The sequence below is a fragment of the Hemiscyllium ocellatum genome, chromosome 37, assembly GCF_020745735.1.
Source record: "Hemiscyllium ocellatum isolate sHemOce1 chromosome 37, sHemOce1.pat.X.cur, whole genome shotgun sequence".
NCBI classification, from domain to species: domain Eukaryota; kingdom Metazoa; phylum Chordata; class Chondrichthyes; order Orectolobiformes; family Hemiscylliidae; genus Hemiscyllium; species Hemiscyllium ocellatum.
The window spans coordinates 39,078,759-39,099,628 of NC_083437.1; the positions used below are offsets into that span (position 1 = coordinate 39,078,759).

General features: G+C 46.3%; 1 protein-coding gene across 1 annotated transcript in view; it reads left to right on the forward strand.

Annotated features, from left to right (window-relative positions):
* h6pd (hexose-6-phosphate dehydrogenase (glucose 1-dehydrogenase)) overlaps positions 1 to 20,870 on the forward strand; it is a 52,547-nt gene that overhangs the window by 21,443 nt on the left and 10,234 nt on the right. Inside the window, exon 3 of the mRNA XM_060851967.1 lies at positions 19,924 to 20,193. Within this exon, the coding sequence (XP_060707950.1) occupies positions 19,924 to 20,193 (270 nt within the window). The remainder of the gene's footprint in view (positions 1 to 19,923; positions 20,194 to 20,870) is intronic.

The window sequence follows — 20,870 nt, forward strand, 5'->3', positions numbered from 1 at the left end:
TTTTCTCCTCAACTGGCTGCCTACCAAGTGTGACTCAGAGGGTGAGCAATTGGTCAGTTTGCTTCCAGGCCTTAATTGGACAGTAGGAAGCCCAATTCATTAGAGATGCACAGTCAACAATGCACTCAAAGTTTCTAAACCATTCATACATGGGGAAGCACTGGCCAAGTGGTGTTATTGTTGGATTATTAATCTAGAAACCCAGGGAATATTCTAGGGACTGGTGTTGAATCACCGCCTGGGCAGATGATGGAATTTGAATTAAAAAAAAAGAAATCTGGAATCAACAGTCCAATGATGACCATAAATCCAGTGTCAATTGTCAAGAAAAACCCACCTGGTTCACTAATGTCCTTTGGGGAAGGAAACTGCCATCCTTACCCGGTCCAGTCTGACCCACGTGTGACTCCAGACCACAGCAATGCGGTTGACTCTTGATTGCCCCCCCTGAGCAGTTGGGGTGGATTATAAACCCTTATCCAGTGAATGAATATTAAATGAAAAACCGATCACCACTCCCCCCTCCTCCCTTCACCAGCTGACACCTCCATGGATCCTCCCTCTTTTTGAACCAGTGCAGACTAGTTTGGGAGTTCCCTACAGTGTCACCCCTTGAATGCAGGTCTTAGTTCCTGCCACTTACCGAATTGAACCCCATTCCGGTTTGATATGAAAGTGGCCACTTGGTCGAGTGCATCAGTTCCAGGGGGCAGGTGACCCACATCGCAAAGAGCTTCCACCCCATTGGGTAGAAGGGTGAGACCAGAGCTGTAAGATCTGTTTGGGCATTTTAGACTAAGATTATTACAACTTGAAATTGAAAGAATTCTTCAAGGTCTGTTGTAATACAGTGGAAGATAATTTGGGTGGTGCCAGAATCTTGCACAGTTTCAACTGGATCTTTGTTTCGGCAGAACACACTTGGGGACATATGTTATGCTCGTCACTTTGGCAAAGGTTTCTACATTTTTTGGTAGGAAGTGAAGGTGTTTTATCCAAATGAAAATTTTCAATTGGTATGGCACCTCATTGGTGGAGAATGCTATAGTGTTGCATGTCTTGTTCTTCTAGATATTTTTAATCAACTTGTAGCAAGTGGGTGTTGAACCTGGCCTCCTGATCTAGAGGTAGGGACATTACCTCTGCACCACCTAGAGATGTACAGCATGGAAACAGACCTTTTGGTTCAACTCGTCCACCCTGACCAGATATCCGAAATTAATCTAGTCCCATTTGCCAGCATTTGGCCCATATCCCTCTATACCCTTCCTATTCATACATCCATCCAAATGTCTTTTAAATGCGGTAATTAGATTACTTACAGAATAGTTACAGTGTGGAAACAGGCCCTTCGGCCCAACAAGTCCACACCGACCCGCCGAAGCATAACCCACCCAGACCCATTCTCCTACATTTACCCCTTCACCTAATACTACGGACAATTTAGCATGGCCAGTTCACCTAACCTGCACATCTTTGGATTGTGGGAGGAAACTGGAGCACCCGGAGGAAACCCACGCAGACACGGAGAGAATGTGCAAACTCTACACAGTCAGTCGCCTGAGGCGGGAATTGAACCCGGGTCTCTGGCGCTGTGAGGCAGCAGTGCTAACCACTGAGCCACCGTGCCAGCCTCCACCACTTACTCCGGCACTCCATTCCATTCACGCACTACACTCTGTGTGAAAAACTTGCCCTTTAGGTCCCTTTTATATCCTTCCCCTCTCACCCTAACCTTTGCCCTCTAGATCTGGACTCCCCCACCCCAGTGAAAAGACCTTGTCTATTTACCCTATCCATGTCCAAAACTCTGGTGCGGCCACACTTAGAGTATTGTGTACAGTTCTGGTCACTGCATTATTGGAAGGATGTGGAAGCTTTGGAAAGGGTTCAGAGGAGATTTACCAGGATGTTGCCTGATATGGAAGGAGTGTCTTATGAGGAAACATTGAGGGTCTTGAGGTTGTTTTTGTTAGAAAGAAGAATGTTGAGAGGTGACTTAATTGAGACATATAAGATAATCAGAGGATTAGATAGGGTGGACAGGGAGAGCCTTTCTCCTTGGATGGTGGTGGCTAGCACTCGGGGACAGAGCTTTAAATTGAGGGGTGACAGATGTAGGACAGATGTCAGAGGTAGTTTCTTTAGTTAGAGAGTAGTAGGGGCATGGAATGCACTGCCTGCAACAGTAGAAGACTCACCAACTTTAAGGGCATTTAAATGGTCATTGGATAAACAAATGGATGAAAATGGAATAATGTAGGATAGATAGGCTTCAGATTGATTCCACAGGTCAGCGCAAAATCAACTGCGCTGTAATGTTCTGTGTTGTTACAATGCCGTGGTGTAATGCTAATATTTGGTTACTGAGTAAGTAGAAGGAGAAAGAAGAACTACCAAAGGATGATGCTCAGCTCGAGACCTGAGAAACCTTTGTAACCTCCAGCAGTAAGGAGGCTGTCCCCTCGTGACGAACCAATGGCTGTTGCTCTTAAGGTTGATCTTCATGTTGCCTTTGAGGTTCAGTTTTCCCGTGTGGCCTGAAAAGGAAACACACATCAATTGGAATCTCAGAGATTGTGCTGCCTGAATGCTCAGTTATTTTGTATGAGTTGATATAGCACTCTGATAGTTTTCATGGCCATAATTATTGGTCCTAATGTTCAAGGTTTATTTGTGTGGCATTAGAATGTTTTTTTTCTTTATTCATTGGATGAGGCCATCACTGGTTGGGCCAAAATTTATTACCCATCCCCAGAGGGCAGTTAAAAGTCATCCACATTGTTGTGGGTCTGGAGTCACATGTAGGCCAAGCCAGGTAGAGGTGGCAGTTTCCTTCCCTAAAGGACATTAATGAACCAGATGGGTTGTTCCTGATAACCAGCAATGGATTCGCAGTCGCCGTCAGATTCTTAATTTTAGATTTTGATTGAAATAAAATTCCACCATCTGCCATGGCAGGATTCAAACCCAGGTCCCCAGAACATTATCTGGATCTCTGGATTAACAGCGATAATATCGCTTGGCCATCACCACCCATCACATCTTGACGTAGGCACATTGGTGTCCAAGTGGCACAGACTAGTAACTGCTCAATGTATAAGGCATACTTGCGTTTATATAGCACCTTTCACAACTGTCTGAAGCATTTGATGTAGTTTTTGAAGTGTAGACACGGCAGTAATGCACCCGCAGCAGCTAATACACCCTCAGCAAAGTCCCCCGCAGAGCAATGTGATAACGGCCAGATAATTTGTATTGTGTATGATGTTGACTGTGGGACAAATATTCACCCATTACACCAGGAATAACACCCCATTCTTCTTTGTAACAATGTAATGGACTTTTTTTATGCCTCCCCAAGCAGACAGGTGGTATTGACTGAAAGACAGGCCCTCTGACAGGGCAGTACTCCTGCAGTATGGCACAGAGACTGTAGCTCCTATGACAGGGCAGCACTCCTTCAGTACGGCGCTGGAACTGTAGCTCCTCTGACAGGGCAGCATTCCTTCCGTACGGCACTGGGATTGTAGCTCCTCTGACAGGGCAGCACTCCTTCAGTACGGCACTGGGATTGTAGCTCCTCTGACAGGGCAGCACCCCTTCAGTACGGTACTGGGATTGTAGCTCCTCTGAGAGGGCAGCACTCCTTCCGTACGGTACTGGGATGTAGCTCCTCTGACAGGGCAGCACTCCTTCAGTACGGCATTGGGATTGTAGCTCCTCTGACAGGGCAGCACCCCTTCAGTACGGCACTGGGATTGTAGCTCCTCTGATAGGGCAGCACTGGGATTGTAGCTCCTCTGACAGGGCAGCACCCCTTCAGTACGGTACTGGGGTTTCAGCTTTGGTTTTTGGTTTAAATGTTGCTGCGCAGCCTAATCAAAGCAGCACCAAGGTGAGAGTGAACACCAGCTAACTTGCCTCAGAAGGTTATATGTTAAATTCAGGAATGATTGGTGTATTTCCCCAAACTCGTTCCCCTTAAGCTGTGGATGTGGAGACTGTGCTGACTCACTCTAAGGCTTTCTGTCTCAGGATATCTGACCTTGGTTACTTCCGGTTAATTCTGTAGAAACCAGCCTTCCTTTGCAATGCCGTCTGGAATGATGCCAAGAATCCTCGAAAATATCCTCTCTGCTGGTGCCTCACTCGAGTGCTGCAAGGAAGACACAAAACTGGAAAATGGGGAGCTGATCTTTCACTGCGCACATCACCGCTAAAAAGCTGCTGACTTGCTGCTAGGTCCATCCTCAGAGGGCAGTGCCCCTCCTCCACACTTACCAACCTGCAGGAATGGTTTAAACAGTTGTGGTTATTTGTGCACAACACTTCCTCTTAGTTCTCAGGAAGGGTCACCAGACCCGAATCGTGAACGCTGCTTTCTCTTCAGAGATGCTGCCAGACCTGCTGAGCTTTTTCAGCAACTTCGGTTTTTGTTTCTTTCTCCTGGCCCTCTACCACCTTAGCCGTAGAGACCCCATCAATCAGCCCCAAGATATCTGGGTTACCATCGCACATCACCTTCAAATCATTTTGAGATGCTCAGGTTATTTTGTAGCCAAGTATTCAGAGCTGATGGTGCCAGCAGTTCATTTCTTGCTAACTGTTTGGATGAATCATCCATTAACTGAATTGGTTAGATTGTTTGTAAATTGTGTAGTTATTTTGTCATCTCAGGAGAATGTAGAAACTACCTTTAAATTAGAGTCCAGTTCTGGGAAGAAATGTTACAGAATGATAAACTGAGATATGGTTGGTTTCTTTTGTTGCCTTGAATTAAATACTGTAATCTTACACATCCCAGCATGCGTACGTACGTACACACATACACACACACACACACACACACACACACACACACACACACACACACACACACACACACACACACACACACACACCCCGACGCGTGCACACACACATTCACGCACATATACACACAGATATGCATACGCACACAGACACACTCACCCCCATCACACACACACCCTAACACACCAACACACACAGACACACGCAGATACACACACCCCAACACACACACACTAACACACACCCCCAATGCACACACACATGCACAGACACACACACCAACACACACATTCCAACACACACACACACACACACCCCAACACACACACACAGACACACCCCAACACATAGACATACACGCACACAGATATGCACACACACACATCGACATACCCAATCATAGTATATACATACACATACGGTGATACAGTGGTTAGCACCTCTGCCTCACAGCATCAGGGACCCATGTTTTATTCCAGCCTCGGGTGACTGTCTGTGTGGAGTTTGCACATTCTCTCTGTGTCTGCGTGGGTTTTCTCCGGGTGCTCCGGTTTCCTCCCACAGTCCAAAGGTGTGCAGGTTAGGTGAATTGGCCATGCTAAATTGCCCATAGTGTTCAGGGATGTGTAGGTTGGGTGCATTAGTCAGTGGAAATATAGAACAATATGGTAGGGGAATGGGTCTGGGGGGGATACTCTTCAAGGGGTTGGTGTGAACTTGCTGGGCCAAATGGCCTGTTTCCACAGTGTAGGGATTCTATGCATACATACACAAATACCCACACAATTCATGTTGAGATTGTACTCCGTACTCTCTGAGGAGAATATTTCTTTTGAGAATCATTTCTTTGGAAGCTTTGCGAGAATAATTCAGAAGATTACGTACTGATATTGTTGGAACCTTTTCCCCAGAGTTGAAATGTCCAATACCAGGCAGCACGCACTTAAGGTGAGAGGAGATAACTTGAAAGGAGATGTGAGGGGCAAGTCTTTTTACACAGAGAGTGGTAGGAGTCTGGAATGTACTGCTGATGGTGGTGGTGAAGACAAATATAATAGGGGCATTTAAGGGAATTTTAGATATGCAAAGAATGGAGGGAAGTGGACCAAAGGCAGGCAGAAGGGATTAGTTTAATTTCATGTCATGTTCGGCACAACATCGTGGGCTGAAGGGCCTGTTGCTGTGCTGTACTGTTCCAGGTTCTATGAATAACGTCTTTGAATTTATGTGGTACTTGTTCAGTGTTATCCTCTCATTGCTCACTTTTGTGAATAACTCTCTTGTCATGAATATAACTTGCTTATTAGTTTTGATTGTTACGACACGTTTGTGGTGTGAGACAGAAATATTACATCCACTGCGTGATCAGCAGGAATGTTTTCCCAGTGGATCTATTTTCTCTGTTCCAAACCCATGAGCTGCCAGATCAGAAGAGGCATTGGCTTGCCGGTGGGTAATAGGGGCTTGTTTGCAGTGAGATCAGTAACATAGATTGGGGGTGAACCCCAGAAGCATACATTCGGAGGAATGTTTGGCTCACCCACTGCCCTTTCTTTGACAAAATACACATCACAGTGACAAAGCCTGTGTGGAAATACTGTTGGCAGGAGATGCAGTCATGAATGGAAGTGACAATGTGGGCTCTTGGTTTTTTCTCTCCACTATTGGATGAAGGTTTGCTGAGTCATTTTTAATGAAGTTCCTCCCTTTTGAAACGGATTAGACAGAACTGGTTGATACCGAGAAACCAATGGTCCCAGAGCAGGAGATGGATGGCAATGTCCCTTCAGCCTCATCTATTACCTTTCCCTACTGCCCTTGGATGATATAGGTCACACTGCATTTGGAATATTGTGACCCATTTTGGGCACCATATCTAAGGAAGGGTGTGCTGGTGTTGAGGGGATTCATAAGAATGATCCTGGGTATGAAGGCTTTGTCTTTTGAGGAGTGGTTGAGGACTCTATGTCTGCACTCAATGGGGTTTAGAAAGATGAGGGGCGATATGGATCTGACTGAAACTTACTGAATACATGGTTGAAAAGCTTCCCAGAACTTTATTGAAGTTCACAAATTAATCCCATGGGGCGACTAAGGTAGAACAAAGCTGCAGACCTCTCTGGAACTTTACCCCAGTGAGAGCCAACACGTGTGCTCAGTTTTCATTGGGCAAAGATATTAATGATATTAGATCCAAGATTTGTGGGTGGCACGGTGGCACAGTGGTTAGCACTGCTGCCTCACAGCGCCAGAGACCTGGGTTCAATTCCCGCCTCAGGCGACTGACTGTGTGGAGTTAGCACATTCTCCCCGTGTCTGCGTGGGTTTCCTCCGGGTGCTCTGGTTTCCTCCCACAGTCCAAAAATGTGCAGGTCAGATGAATTGGCCATGCTAAATTGCCCATAGTGTTAGGTGAAGGGGAATGGGTCTGGGTGGGTTGTGCTTCGACGGGTTGGTGTGGACTTGTTGGGCTGAAGGGCCTGTTTCCACACTGTAAGTAATCTAATAGGATCAAATAGGCTGGATGGAATAAAGATGAACACCATTTGACCCTCTGAACTGGCCAAGTTAACAGGTATCCTAAACTCTGTAACAGCTCTTTTAAAACTCTGTTCCATCATTTTCATGAAGGTTTTGGAACTCAAGGTTACCATCAAGAACTGGATGGTGTCTTCTTTGAATTGAATTGAGTGGGTAGAAGAGATTCAAGGGGCTGAATGGCCTTTTCCTATTCCTGTACTGTGAAAGAAAGCAATCAAAATGGGGACGGGAATCAAAGAAAGAGCTGTCTGTTTCCTTATGGGAACCTTTAGATCTAATACATTTGTAAAAGTGATGGAAAGAGTTTGGCAATGAGTTGTTACAGGTTTGGAATGGCCTCTTACTCTTAACATGTCCAGTTCACTTGGGTTTCCAAGGGCCAGTTAACTCCTTCAGTCAAGTTCAATCTCGTTGATTTGATGGGTGTGAACTACACATAAACAGTGCCATTTTACCGAGCACTTATTGTTCAAAAGGGTGAGAACTGATGGAAGTGGCTGCGGACATGAGAATATCTTTATTGTGCACTATTAGATTCAGTTATCGACTGTGGAGGACATAGTTAATCGAGCTGCTCGAGAAACATATTGTCCAGAGCTAAGACTTCTCATGAATTCAGTTCAGTTCTCCCAAGTGAATTACTTTAGCTGTTTGCTCTGAGTGGAGTGCCCTTTGTGTGACTGAATTACATCCATTACTCTATTTAACACCCAGACCTTCTGTCACTTTCTCTGTAGCCTTTGCTGTTTCCCAACACAAATTCTGGTTTCCTTTATTGTTAAAGACATTTAGCTTTCAAGAAAGTGTTCGCCATTACAGGGCAAATTTACTGATAGCATTGAGTGCTGAGCCCTTCATAACAGAATTCATTCCTGTGGGAAATGGGTTTCTCGCATGTATGTTCCATCACAGGGCTACGTGGAAGAGATGTTCTGCACATTCAGGATGCAGCAGTACATTGTGTCCTCTAAAAGGCTTTCCTTGTAGAGCATTTCTTGGATAAATATTGATTTCTACTGGGAAGTTGTTCTATAAACACAATCATCTCTACATCTTGCAGCTCCAGCTTTAAAGTTACCAGCTTCACTTTGGCCGGGGATGGCAGTGTTTTTCTGTGAGCCAAATCACATTACGTGCACTCTCTATTTCTCAGAAGCACAACCTTGACATTTTCTGCAGAATCCCAGCCTAACAATGTGGAAGTGCCAGCCACAGTTTATGGGGGCTGATACTTCCTCATCAGTCTGACTGAAACGTTGGAGATGTCGAAATGCAAGCAGAGCCTTGCAGGATAAGTCATTTGCAGTCAATAAAACCATAAGATATAGGTGCAGAAATTAGGCCATTCAGCCCATTGGGTCTGCTCCACCGTTCAATCATGGCTGATAGGTTTCTCAACCCCATTCTCCCGCTTACTCCCCGTAACCCTTGATCCCCTTGATACTCAAGAACCTATCTACCTCTGTCTTAAATATACTCAATTACTTGGCCTCCACAGCCTTCTGTGGCAGTGAATTCCACAGATTCCCCACTCTCTGGTGAAGAAATTCCTCCTTATCTCCATTCTAAAGGGTCTTCACTTTACTCTAAGGCTGTGCCCTCAGGTCCTAGTCTCTCCTATCATTGGAAAGAAAGGCTATGGCACAAAAGGAGGCCATTTGGCCCATTGAGTTTATGCCAGCTTTTTGTAAGGGGAGCCATAGAGTCATTGAGATATACAGCACGGAAACAGACCCTTTGGTCCAACTCATCAATGCTGACCAGATATCCTAACCTAGGCAGTTGGCCCATAACCCCTCCTTCCTATTCATATACCCATCCAAATGCCTTTTAAATGTTGCAATTGTACCAGCCTCCACCACTTCCTCTGGCAGCTAATCCCATACCCACACCACCCTCTGTGTGAAAATGTTGCCCCATAGGTCTCTTTCATATCTTTCCCCTCTCACCCTAAACCTATGCCCTCAAGTTCTGGACTCCCCCACCCCAGGGAAAAGACCTTGTTTATTTACCCTACCATGTCCCTCATGATTTTATAAACCTCTATAAGGTCTAGCTAGTCCCAGCACTTCCTCTGTAGCTCTGTGGTTTTCTTTCACTTTGAGTTGTTGTTTAATTTCCTGTACATTGCTTTAATTAAATCTGCCTTCATCAGTCTTTCAGGCAGTGCCATCAGATTAGAACCATCCACTATGTAAAAAAAGATTTTTTTTGTCATATTACCTCAGGTTATTTTTTCCAAACACCTTAAAATCCCTGTTTTTTGGCTTGGGACCTTTTACCCACGGGGATAGTTTCTCACTTCCTGTTCTGTTTAGAATCCCTCCTGATTTTGAGCATTTCTGTCAAAGGTCCTCTCAGCGAGGAGAATGACCAACTCGAACAGAAACAGAAATGGTTGGAGAAATTCAGCAGATCTGGCCACATTTGTGGAGAGAGAAATAGAGCTAACGTTTTGAGTCCTGTGACCTTTCCTCAGAAAGTTCTTCGACTCAAAGATGTTGTCAACTCTAGGATATGGGTGTCATCCATGGGTCTGCCATGTGACTGAATTGGCCGATTTTTATTTGTTGACCCACTGGCCTCCAGGGGCCAGGATGTCCAGAATTGCGACCTCTTCTCTGCCACCACTCTGCCCATCATTACAATGTTGTGCCTCGAAGCATAATGTGGGCAATATATTGCCGTTTCAGTATTAGTAGTATCCTCCTCCTGGTCACTCATGCCAATGCTGCTTCTGTACTTCAAGCAGATGTCCAGAGTGTATCTGAAGCACATTTTTATTATTCATTCACAGTGGGGTGGCATGGTGGCTCAGTGGTTAGCACTGTTGCCTCACAGCACCAGGCACCTGGGTTCGATTCTAGCCTTGGGCGACTGTGTGGAGTTTGCACATTCTCCCCGTGCCTGCGTGGGTTTCCTCTGGGTGCTCCGGTTTCCTCTCACAGTCCAAAATATGTGCAGGTCAGGTGAATTGGCCATGCTAAACTGCCCATAATGTGAGGTGCATTTGTTAGAGGGGAATGGGACTGGGTCGGTGTGGACTTGTTGGGCTGAAGGGCCTGTTTCCACACTATAGGGAATCTAATCAGATCACAGGATATAGGTGTTGCCAGGCCAGTGTTAATTACCTAGAGGGCAGTTAAGAGTCAACCACATTGCTGTGGATCGTGAGTCACATTTAAGGCCAGACCAGGTAAGGATTGCAGATTTCCTTCCCTGAAGGATATTAATGAACTGGATTGCGTTTTTACAACAATTGACAGTGATTAGACAGTTTCCTCATTTCCCCCTTCCCCCACCTCACCCCAGCTCCAACTATCCAGCTCAGCACCACCCTCATGACCTGTCCTACCTGCCTATCTTCCTTATCACCTATCCGCACCACCCTCCTCTCTGACCTCTCACCTTCATTCCCATTCACCCATTGTACTCTTTGCTACCTTCCCCCACCCTCCTCTCTGACCTATCACCTCCATCCCCACCCCCACTCACCTATTGTACTCTATGCTACATTCTCCCCACCCCCACCCTCCTCTCATTTATCTCTCCACCCTGCAGGCACCCTGCCTCTATTCCTGATGAAGGGCTTATGTCCGAAACGTTGATTTTCCTGCTCCTCGGATGCTGCCTGACCTGCTGTGCTTTTTCAGCCCCACTCTAATCAAGAATCTGGTTTCCAGCATCTGCAGTCCTTGTTTTTAACCTAGTGATTAGACAGTAGCTGATCTTCCAGCTCTTCCTTCCAAGCTTTTATTGAATTCAAATTTCACCATCCGCCCTGGTGAGGACTCGAACCCATCTCCCCAGAACATGAGCATGGAGTGCCAGATTATCAGTCTCGTGACATTCCCACAATGCCATCACCTCCCCTGGAATTGGGCTGTTTGAGAATACAAGACCTGGTGACAGTGACAGTGTAAACTGTTTGTCCTGTCCATCCAAGACCCCATCTTTCATGGCTCACATGTGCGATCAATGTGACCTTACTACAGTGACTCATTTGAAGGAGTGTGCCTTTGGCACTGCGGGACACCTTCAGCACTGCACTGAGCGTAGGAATCGGGAGCAGGAACAGGCCAGTGGCCCCTGGAGTCTGTGATACTGTTCAATGAGAACACGGTGTCAGAGTAGGTTTCCATCCTGGATTGAGTCTGAATCTCTCAGCCTTCACAGCTCACCCTGAGGTTTGCTCACGTCAGCTCTGTTATTTGACACTTCCTGCTCTATATTTCTCCCAACAGCAAGGAAAATGATTTCTTTCAATCATTGCTTTCCCCACCTCCCAAGTGTAAGTGATTTGGTTGGTCCGTTCCAATAAGTGAACATTTCTTCCATCTCTTTTGGAGGTTAATGGTTTTGACCTTACCTCAATAAATATTCCCCTGTAAGCATTCTGTTACTAAATTAATCATTTCATAAATAATCCTGTATCACTAAGCACCAATAAATTGCTTGAATTACACCTTCAGAATGTTAATCAAATGCAATTTATTGCTATGAATTATTCTACCCTATCTTTCTGAGCAAATTAGTGCTATAAATATTCCCTTAATAAACTACTAAGTTACAATAATCTTTACACATTCAAAGGACTGGGATTAACTAGGACGATTTCAACTTCTCTTCACAAGTATAAATCTCAGAGGGAATCTTTGGATGAGACAGTAAAATCCTAGATCTGTAAATTGGATCCTATGCACATTATAATTATCTTTCCTACTTGACTTATACATTGTGTGTTCCAAACCTATTGACCAGTTTATGATACAGTACTATTCTAACTGTGATGCTGGTGATAAAACAAGAAATATTTTCATTTGTGTAACGCCTACATGATCTCAAGACATTCCAAGATACTTTACAACCAACTACTCCAGCCCCTCTTGTAAATATGGAATATTGTCGCAAATCCCTCTTGTAAATAGGGAATACTGCAGCTAGTCCCTTTTGTAAATCGGGAATACTGTCACCAGTCCCTCTTGTGAATAGGGAATCCCACAGGCATTCCCTCTTGTGAATAGGGAATACTGCAGCCAGTCCCTCTTCTAAATAGGGGATACAGTTACCAATCCCCCTTGTAAATAGGGAATACTGCAGCCAGTCCCTCTTGTGAATAGAGAATACTGTTGCCTGCCCCTCTTGTAAAAAGGGAATACCACAGCTATTCCCTCTTGTGAGTAGGGAATACTGTCACCAGTCCCACTGTGATAGGGAGTACTGTCGGCAGACCTTCTTGTTAATAGGGAATTTTTTTTCAAAAATATACTTTATTCATAAAATAATTTGATGATCTGTACAGTTGGTCATGCCATACATATGTAAATATTTACATACATAGATCAGAATTTATCATTTTTATACAGGTCTGTACAGTTTTCAATATATGTCCATATAATTATGCGTCAGCAGAGCCCAAATGACTGCATCGGCCCCCTGTTCTTCGTTAGGCAGGCAGACGTTACACGGTGGTCTTTCCCCACCGTGCCTTGGCAGCAGCTGCCCCAAGCTTCAGCGCATCCCTCAACACATAGTCCTGGACCTTGGAATGTGCCAGTCTGCAACACTCAGTTGGGGTCAGCTCCTTCAGCTGGAGGATCAACAGGTTTCGGACCGCCCAGAGAGCGTCCTTCACTGAGTTGATGATCCTCCAGGCACAGTTGATGTTCGTCCCGGGGAACAGGCCGTCGAGCACGGAGTCCCGCGTCAGGGCGCTGCTCGGGACGAACCTCGACAAACACCACCGCATTTCTCTCCAGACTTCCTCTGCATAGGCACATTCCAGAAGGAGGTGTGTGACAGTCTCTTCCCCCCCCCCGCAGCCACTTCGAGGGCAGCGTGCGGTGTGGCTGAGAGTCCGGGCGTGCATAAAAGATCTCACAGGCAGAGCCCTTCTCACCACCAGCCAAGCCATGTCTTGGTGCTTGTTGGACAGCTCTGGCGATGAGGCATTCTGCCGAATGGCTTTGACAGTCTGCCCAGGGAACCGCTCGATAGGATCCGCCCTCTCCTTTTCCCGAAGGGTCTCGAGGACGCTACGTGCTGACCACTTCCTGATGGACTTGTGGTCAAAGGTGTTTTTCTTCATAAACTTCTCCACGAAGGACAGGTGATACGGAACGGTCCAACTACTCGGAGCGTTCCACGGCAGCGAGGCCAGGCCCATTCTTCGCAACACCGGGGACAGGTAGAACCTCAGTACGTAGTGACACTTGGTGTTTGCGTACCGGGGATTCACGCACAGCTTGATGCAGCCATCGTCAGGACTGACCACCTGAAGGTGCTGGGTATTTGGTTCGGGGGGGCTGGGGCGTGCGCCAAGTCTTGGGAGGAGCGTATCAGTAAAGTGAGACAGTTGGAAGCTACGGTCGCTCTCCATCACGGGAAAAACCCTGGTCATCCGGTGTGAGGCACTGTCATTGCTATTATACGTGGCACAGGTCTGGCCTATTCCCAGAACCTGCGCCGCTGCAGTCACCTGGGCCATCTTCCAGTTTATATGGAGATCAAAGATGGACCGGGTCTGAAGGGACTCGCTATACAAAGACCTGGGCAACAGGGGAAAAAATACACCCATGCCACCCTCTTGTTAATAGGGAATATTGCAGCCAGTCCCTCTTGTGAATAGGGAATACCACAGCTAGTCCCTCTTGTAAGTAGGGAATATTGCAGCCAGTCCCTCTTGTGAATAGGGAATACTGTCACCAGTCCCTCTTATGAATAGGAAATACTGCAGCCAGTCCCTCTTGTAAATAGGGAATACTGTCGCTAGTCCCTCTTGTGAATTGGGAATACAACAGCCAGTCCCTTTTGTGAGTAGGGAATACTGCAGCCAATTTACTGGGTGCACTGTGATAACTATTGGAAAGTGGATCTTGTGCTGAAGTGGTAATGTCCCTCCCTCTAGTTTACTGGGCCCACCTCGGGAGTTAATATGCCAGGAAGGTTTATCGTAATGCAGCTGAACTGGTCGATTGACATCGTGTCAATCCTTCCTATACAGCTATACTGAGCAATAAAAGAGGGGCAGTCTGTTGGTATGTTTTGGGAGTGCTGCACTTTAGAAGGTGCTATCTCTCTGATGGGAAATTAAACTGAGGACATGTCCTTCAGGCAAGGTTAAACATGCACACTGAAGTGTCTCAGCCATTATTGATCCCTCACTGAACCCCACAATAGAAGTCATATAGTCCATATAGTGGGGACGCAGTCAATTCGGCCCATCAATTCCACACCGACCTTCCAAAGAACATCCTCCCCAGACCCAGACCCCCTATCCCTATAATACTGCATTTCCCATGGCTAATCCATCTAACCTGCACATCCCTGGACACTATGGGCAATTTTCCATGGCCAATCTATTCAACCTGCACATCTTTGGACTGTGGGAGGAAACCGGAGCACCCGGAGGAAACCCACGCAGACATGGGGAGAACATGCAAACTCCACACAGAGAGTTGGAATCAAACCCAGATCCCTGACGCTGTCCCTGACAGTCCCTGAAGGTGGAATCAAGCTCATGTCCTTGGTGCTGTGATGCAGCAGTACTAACCACTGAGCCACCGTGTCTCCCAGTGTTGACATTAACCCGTTACTTGTTGTTCATTACAACAGTGATTACATTTTGACAGTAGTTCATTGACTATAATGTGCTCTGAGTGTTCCTGTGATGTCAAAGGTTGTCATCAAAATGGGCATCTTTTCTTATGTAGTTGGCATCTTCAGCAGCGATATAATTACAAGGCTGAGGGCTCTGGTATCTTTGAGCCAGATGTCAATGGTTCAAGTCCCATTTGCCTCAGAGATACATTGCATCTTATCTGAGCAATTCAATTTTAAAAAACAATAACTATAATTACAGGGAGCATTGACGATACAAAAGGTAGGAAAGAGCGAAAACTCTATCATTCCAGTCAGCTGCCCTCCTTGAGTTAAGAATAAACTTTACTGTCATAGTGAAAAGTTTACAAGCTGCTATCTTAGGTATCCAGGTACAGGATTATTAAATACAAGTTACATCTTGTAATGCAACTCTGTGTCGGTTCAGCAAAAGCTGACTCAGGTGAAATTCCCAGGTAAGATTTTCTGGTCTATTACCGTAGCTTTCAGATGAGCATGTTACCAGTTGTGCATTGATATTACAAACCAGGGGAAGGAGGCAATGGGTTGTGTTTTGTTGTTGAAACTCTCAGGAGGAAATGCTTAGAAATGGGTAACTACAAAAAGGAAAGAAATCTAGCAATTGAATTATTCATGCCATTCTGCACATGAACGTCATTGGCGATGTGACAACTAAAGAGTTGTAAAATTTCGACATTATTTCATTAATTCTGCAAAATCATTAAGAGGTGAAACGATGGCTCCCAAACTATGGCTACAGTCACAAACACCAATGCAGGAGTGATCCCGAACCCAGCCCTAACAATTGGGAAGACCCTGGAAATCTCTGGGTTTCTTTCTTGCTAGTGGTAGGTCTGGACCAACTGGCTGATCTTTAAAGCCTGATTCCTGCCCTGAAATGTCAGTGAGAATGTAGGTGTTTTAATTCTGATTGAATAGTGCTGACAAAATGCATAAAAGTGGAATGTGTTCTCTTCCCCCAACTCCTACAGACACTCCTCCTCAACAGGATGTAGGCCTCAGGCTTCATGGGACCTAGTGTGAGCCATAGTCAACAGTTGTACAATTGCAGAGCTCGAGTCATTCGGACTCTAAATATTGGCTTGCTCTCTGTCCATGGATGCTGCCTGACCCACTGTGATTTGTTGTTTTCAGTACAGATTCCAGCTGAATCTGCTCCTACACTGGGATTTTTAAGATCCGTGCAATTTAAACATTCTCCCACCACCTTCTCTGGCCTCATTGAGGTGATTTTCAAGCCTCAAAATGGTGTTGAAGTGGGGGGGGGGGAGGGGGGCGGGGAACAGCGAGTGGGTGGGACTGCGCTAAATGTCGTTATAATGCTACTGTCGAACAGTGATTGGAAAATGATGATTGGGTTCACCAAAACGCAACAAAAAAACTCAACTGGCCAGATGACATTTTTCAAAAGGATCAATGACTCGTCATTAGGCCTGAGAAAAATTAGGAATCTAGTAGGTTTTCACAAAGTGAGGGTGGGTTGGTGCAGGGAGGGGTGGATGAAAATAGTGAAAGGAGCAGTCTCAGTCACCGTGAGGGTGGACAACAGGAGATATTAAATGACCAAGAGGATTTCATAATCCAGGGCCTAACAGAGTGGGAATGGGACAAGTAAAGAAACAGGAGATGGGTCATAGATGAGGCGTGAATGGCAAATATCTTCCATCCAAAATCAGAAGGAAAATAATAAAGGCAGCAAAGACAAGTGAAACAAAATGGGACAGCTGTCTGTTGAGAAGACAAGTTGAAAGCACCTCTTGGCTCTTCACGCTGCACCATTCCTGTTCGGCCTCCAGATGGCGGCATTTTATGTCATTATTGTTTTGCATGTCTTGGAATTCACCAAAGAGACTGAAAGAGTCATAGAGATGTACATCATGGAAACAGACCCTTCGATCCAACTCGTCCATGCCGACCAGATATCCCAATCCAATCCAATCCCTTTAGCCAGCACTTGGCACATATCCCTCTAAAACCCTGATGATTCATATATTCATCCAGATGCCTTTTAAATGTTGTAATTGTACCAGCCTCCAGCACTTCCTCTGCCAGCTCATTCCACACACGAACCACCCTCTGCTTGAAAAGTTGCCCCTTAGGTCTCTTTTATATCTTTTCTCTCTCACCTTAAACCTATGCCCTCTAGGTCTGGACTCCCCCAGCCCAGGGAAAACACTTTGTCTATTTACCCTATCCATGCCCCTCATGATTTTATAAACCTCTATAAGGTCACCCCTCAGCCTCCAATGCTCCAGGGAAAACAGCCCCAGCCTATTCAGCCTCTCCCTGTAGCTCAAATCCTCCAACCCTGGCAACATCCTTGTGAATCTTTTCTGAATCCTTTCAAGTTTCACAACATCCTTCCGATAGGATGGAGACCAGAATTACAGGCAATATTCCAACAGTGGCCTAACCAATATCCTGTACAGCTGCAACATGACCTCCCAACTCCTGTACTCAATACTCTGACCAATAAAGGAAAGCATACCAAACACCTTCTTCACTATTCTATCTACCTGTGACTTTACTTTCAAGGAGCTATGAACCTGTCTCCAAGGTCCCTGGTAAAAACAATGACTGCAGATGCTGGAAACCAGATTCTGGATCAGTGGTGCTAGAAGAGCACAGCAGTTCAGGCAGCATTCAATGAGCAGCGAAATCGACGTTTCGGGCAAAAGTCCTTCATCAGGAATAAAGGCAGTGAGCTGGAAGCATGGAGAGATAAGCTAGAGGGGGGTGGGGTGGGGAGAGAGTAGCATAGAGTACAATGGGTGAGTGGGGGAGGAAATGACCTGGAAGTTGCAGTGGGAGAGGGACTCCCTGAGATTCTTGTAGAGAGAGGAGGAAAACTTCTTCAAGGCAGGCATCCTTGCACTGCTCGTAAACAAAGCTTTTCACTGTACTTCGGGACACGTGACAGTAAATCAACCAATCAAATTCCTGTTCGGAACGAATCATACCAGACTCAAAACATTAACTCTCTCCGGAGATGCTGTCAGACCAGCTGAGCTTGTCCAGAGCCACTAACCTCTTCCCCTGCACAGCAAAGTTCATGCCGAGGTTACTGAGCTAACAGGAATTCTTATTGGTTTGTGACAGAACTGTGGATCAACAAAGCCTGTCCTAATTTTGTGATCAGAGTTGAGAGTGTGTTGCTGGAAAAGCACAGCAGGTCAGGCAGCATCTGAGGAGCAGGAGAGTCGACGCTTCAGGCCGGAGCCCTTCATCAGGAGACCTCACTGTCTCCTAATGTTGTGATCAGCTTGGCCTGTGTTAGCCCCGGATTGATGTCCAGAGTTTGGCAGCAGATTCTGCCTTAACTTGGATATGGCCTGAAATGAACCGTGTCTAATGATGGTGAGAGACAGTAACTAATGGACACTGTTGTTGATCACTGGCCAGGGTGGGGGTTGATAAGAATCTTTGTTTTCAATGCGGCAGGTTCTTATAATATGGAACGTTCTGCCTGAAGAGGAAACCGCATAAATAATAAAAGAGCAAATTTAACTGTTCGAAATGGACGCATCTACAGAGCAATGGGAAAAGAGGAAGGGTGTGGGACACAATTTGATATTAACCTCTTGTCCTCCAGTGTATCTCCATTGAGGCGTTGTGGAAGAGATTAGAATTAGAGTTCGCTTTCCTGATTAGAGATGTGTGCACAGGTCCAGGCAACGGGCCATGGAGGGGGTCATTAGGGCCGACTGCCTGCCCCTCTTCCGCAGTTATGTTAGAGCCCAGATGTCTCTGGAGAAGGAGCACGTGGTGTCCACCAACACCCTGGAGTTGTTCAGGGAGAGGTGGGCGCCGCAGGGAGTGGAGTGCTTTATTTTCCCCTCCAACTCTATTTTGATTTAATCCCTGCCCTCCCCTTCACTGTTTGATCACACAGCATTGCCCTTTGATGTGAAGGGCACTGCTTGTTACTGGCCACTTGGGTGTTTCCTTTCTTCCTGGTGGTGGAAACTGAATAGAGATTTGTACACCTTGTGTCTTTTACTGTGTCTCACACCTACACACACACATAACATGGGTGCTGGGGAAAAATAAGCACTACCACAGTTAGGCGGGAGTGGGGGGGAAATAGAAGGAAACAAAAAGAAACATGTGCATCGACATCAGTCCGAGATTGTGGGCAGTTTTGGTCTCCTTATCTGAGGAAGGATGTTCTGGCGATGGAGGGAGGGAAGCAAGGGTTTACCAGACTGATTACTTACATGGCAGGACTGACAGATAGAAAGAGACTGGATTGGTTCCGTTTATATTCACTGGAGTTTAACAAAATGAGGGGGAATCTCATAGAAATCTATTATATTCTAACAGGGTTACACAAGGTAAATACAGGAAAGATATCCCTGATGACCGGGGGGGGGGGGGGGTCACAGTCTGAGGATATGGAGTCGGCCATTTCAGGTGGAGATGAGGAGAAGTGTCTACACCCAGAGACTGGGGAGCCTGTGGAATTCTCTGCCACAGAGAGTGCTTGAGACCAAAACATTGAATGTTTCTAAGAAGGAGTTAGATATAGTTCTTCAGGTTAAAGGGATTAATTGGTATGGGGAGAATGTGGACACAAGACACTGCCTTGGGAGACCAACCATCGTTGTATTGAATGGGGAGGAGCAGGCTCAAAGGGCCGAATGGCCTACTCCTCATTTCTATGTTTGTTTCAAACGTTCAAACCTTCCAGTTGAGTGATTTTTTTTCAAGGGTCCAGCAAGGGTATTATGGGCCAAATGGCCTTCTTCAGAGCTACAGGTTTCTCCTGATTCTTAATGAGCTGTCAAGATGCTGGCTCAGCAAATTTTCTGACAGGGCCCGACAGTGAAACCTCTGAGCTCAGCGGTGGTTACAAAGCAGGGGATTGTGGGTAGAAACTGCAGGCTAACTCAGGACCTTTCACATGTAACTTTGCTCTGTCCTTAGGCCGCACGAGTTTTTACGAGCAGTACGGGGTCATTTGCGACGTTATTCAGAACCACCTGACCGAAATTCTGACCTTTGTTGCCATGGAGACCCCAGCCAACATCAGTGACTCGGAAGAGATCCACAGAAACAAAATGAAGGTGTATGCCAGCCTGGAAAGACTCGGTAAACGCAGCGCCGTCATTGGTCAGTATCAAGCGTACAACTCTGAGGTCAGGCAAGAGCTTCAGAAAGCAGCTGAATACACCAGCACCATCCCGACATTTGCAGGTGGGTACTCTTCACTGAACAGAACCTTCCCCCGCCACCCTGCACTTCCCAATGGCTGTCCTAACCCTCATCTGCTCTCTGGCTGGTTACCTTGGCATGCTGTCGCCCATTGGGGTGTGGGTCACACCCACCTGTCGGTTCCCCACCCCTGCCACAATACGGCTGTCGGTGTCACCCTAATGACCGCCTGCACCCATTATCACCTCTTGACCCAAACGGCCAATGCTGCAGTTGTCATAGTCCCAGAGGGCTACCCTCTCAGTCGACAGAGATGGATGGTAGTTAGATTAACCAGAGAGTCACCCCGGCTCAGGGGAGGGGAGAGGTTGAGAGGGAGAGTCCTCCATAGTAACCCTCAGCTGCTGGGAAATTGAAGCCATGCTGCTGGTCTCACTCTACGTCACAACTCGCTATCCAGCCCATGAAGCTAACTGAAATCAGGCTGTGGCCAGGGGTAGGGGGAGTGTAAAGGGGGACAACAAACTCTCAGTGAATTCAGAATCAAAGACAGTAGGAGCAATAGTTGGTCATTCAGCCCATCAAGATTGCTCAGGCATTCACTGTGATTGTAACTGATCCTCCATCTCCATGCCACACAACCCTAGCTCCCCCCAATAACCTGACTCCCGCTTCCCCACCCCACACCCCCACACCCCCATTACCCTCATTACTCCCCA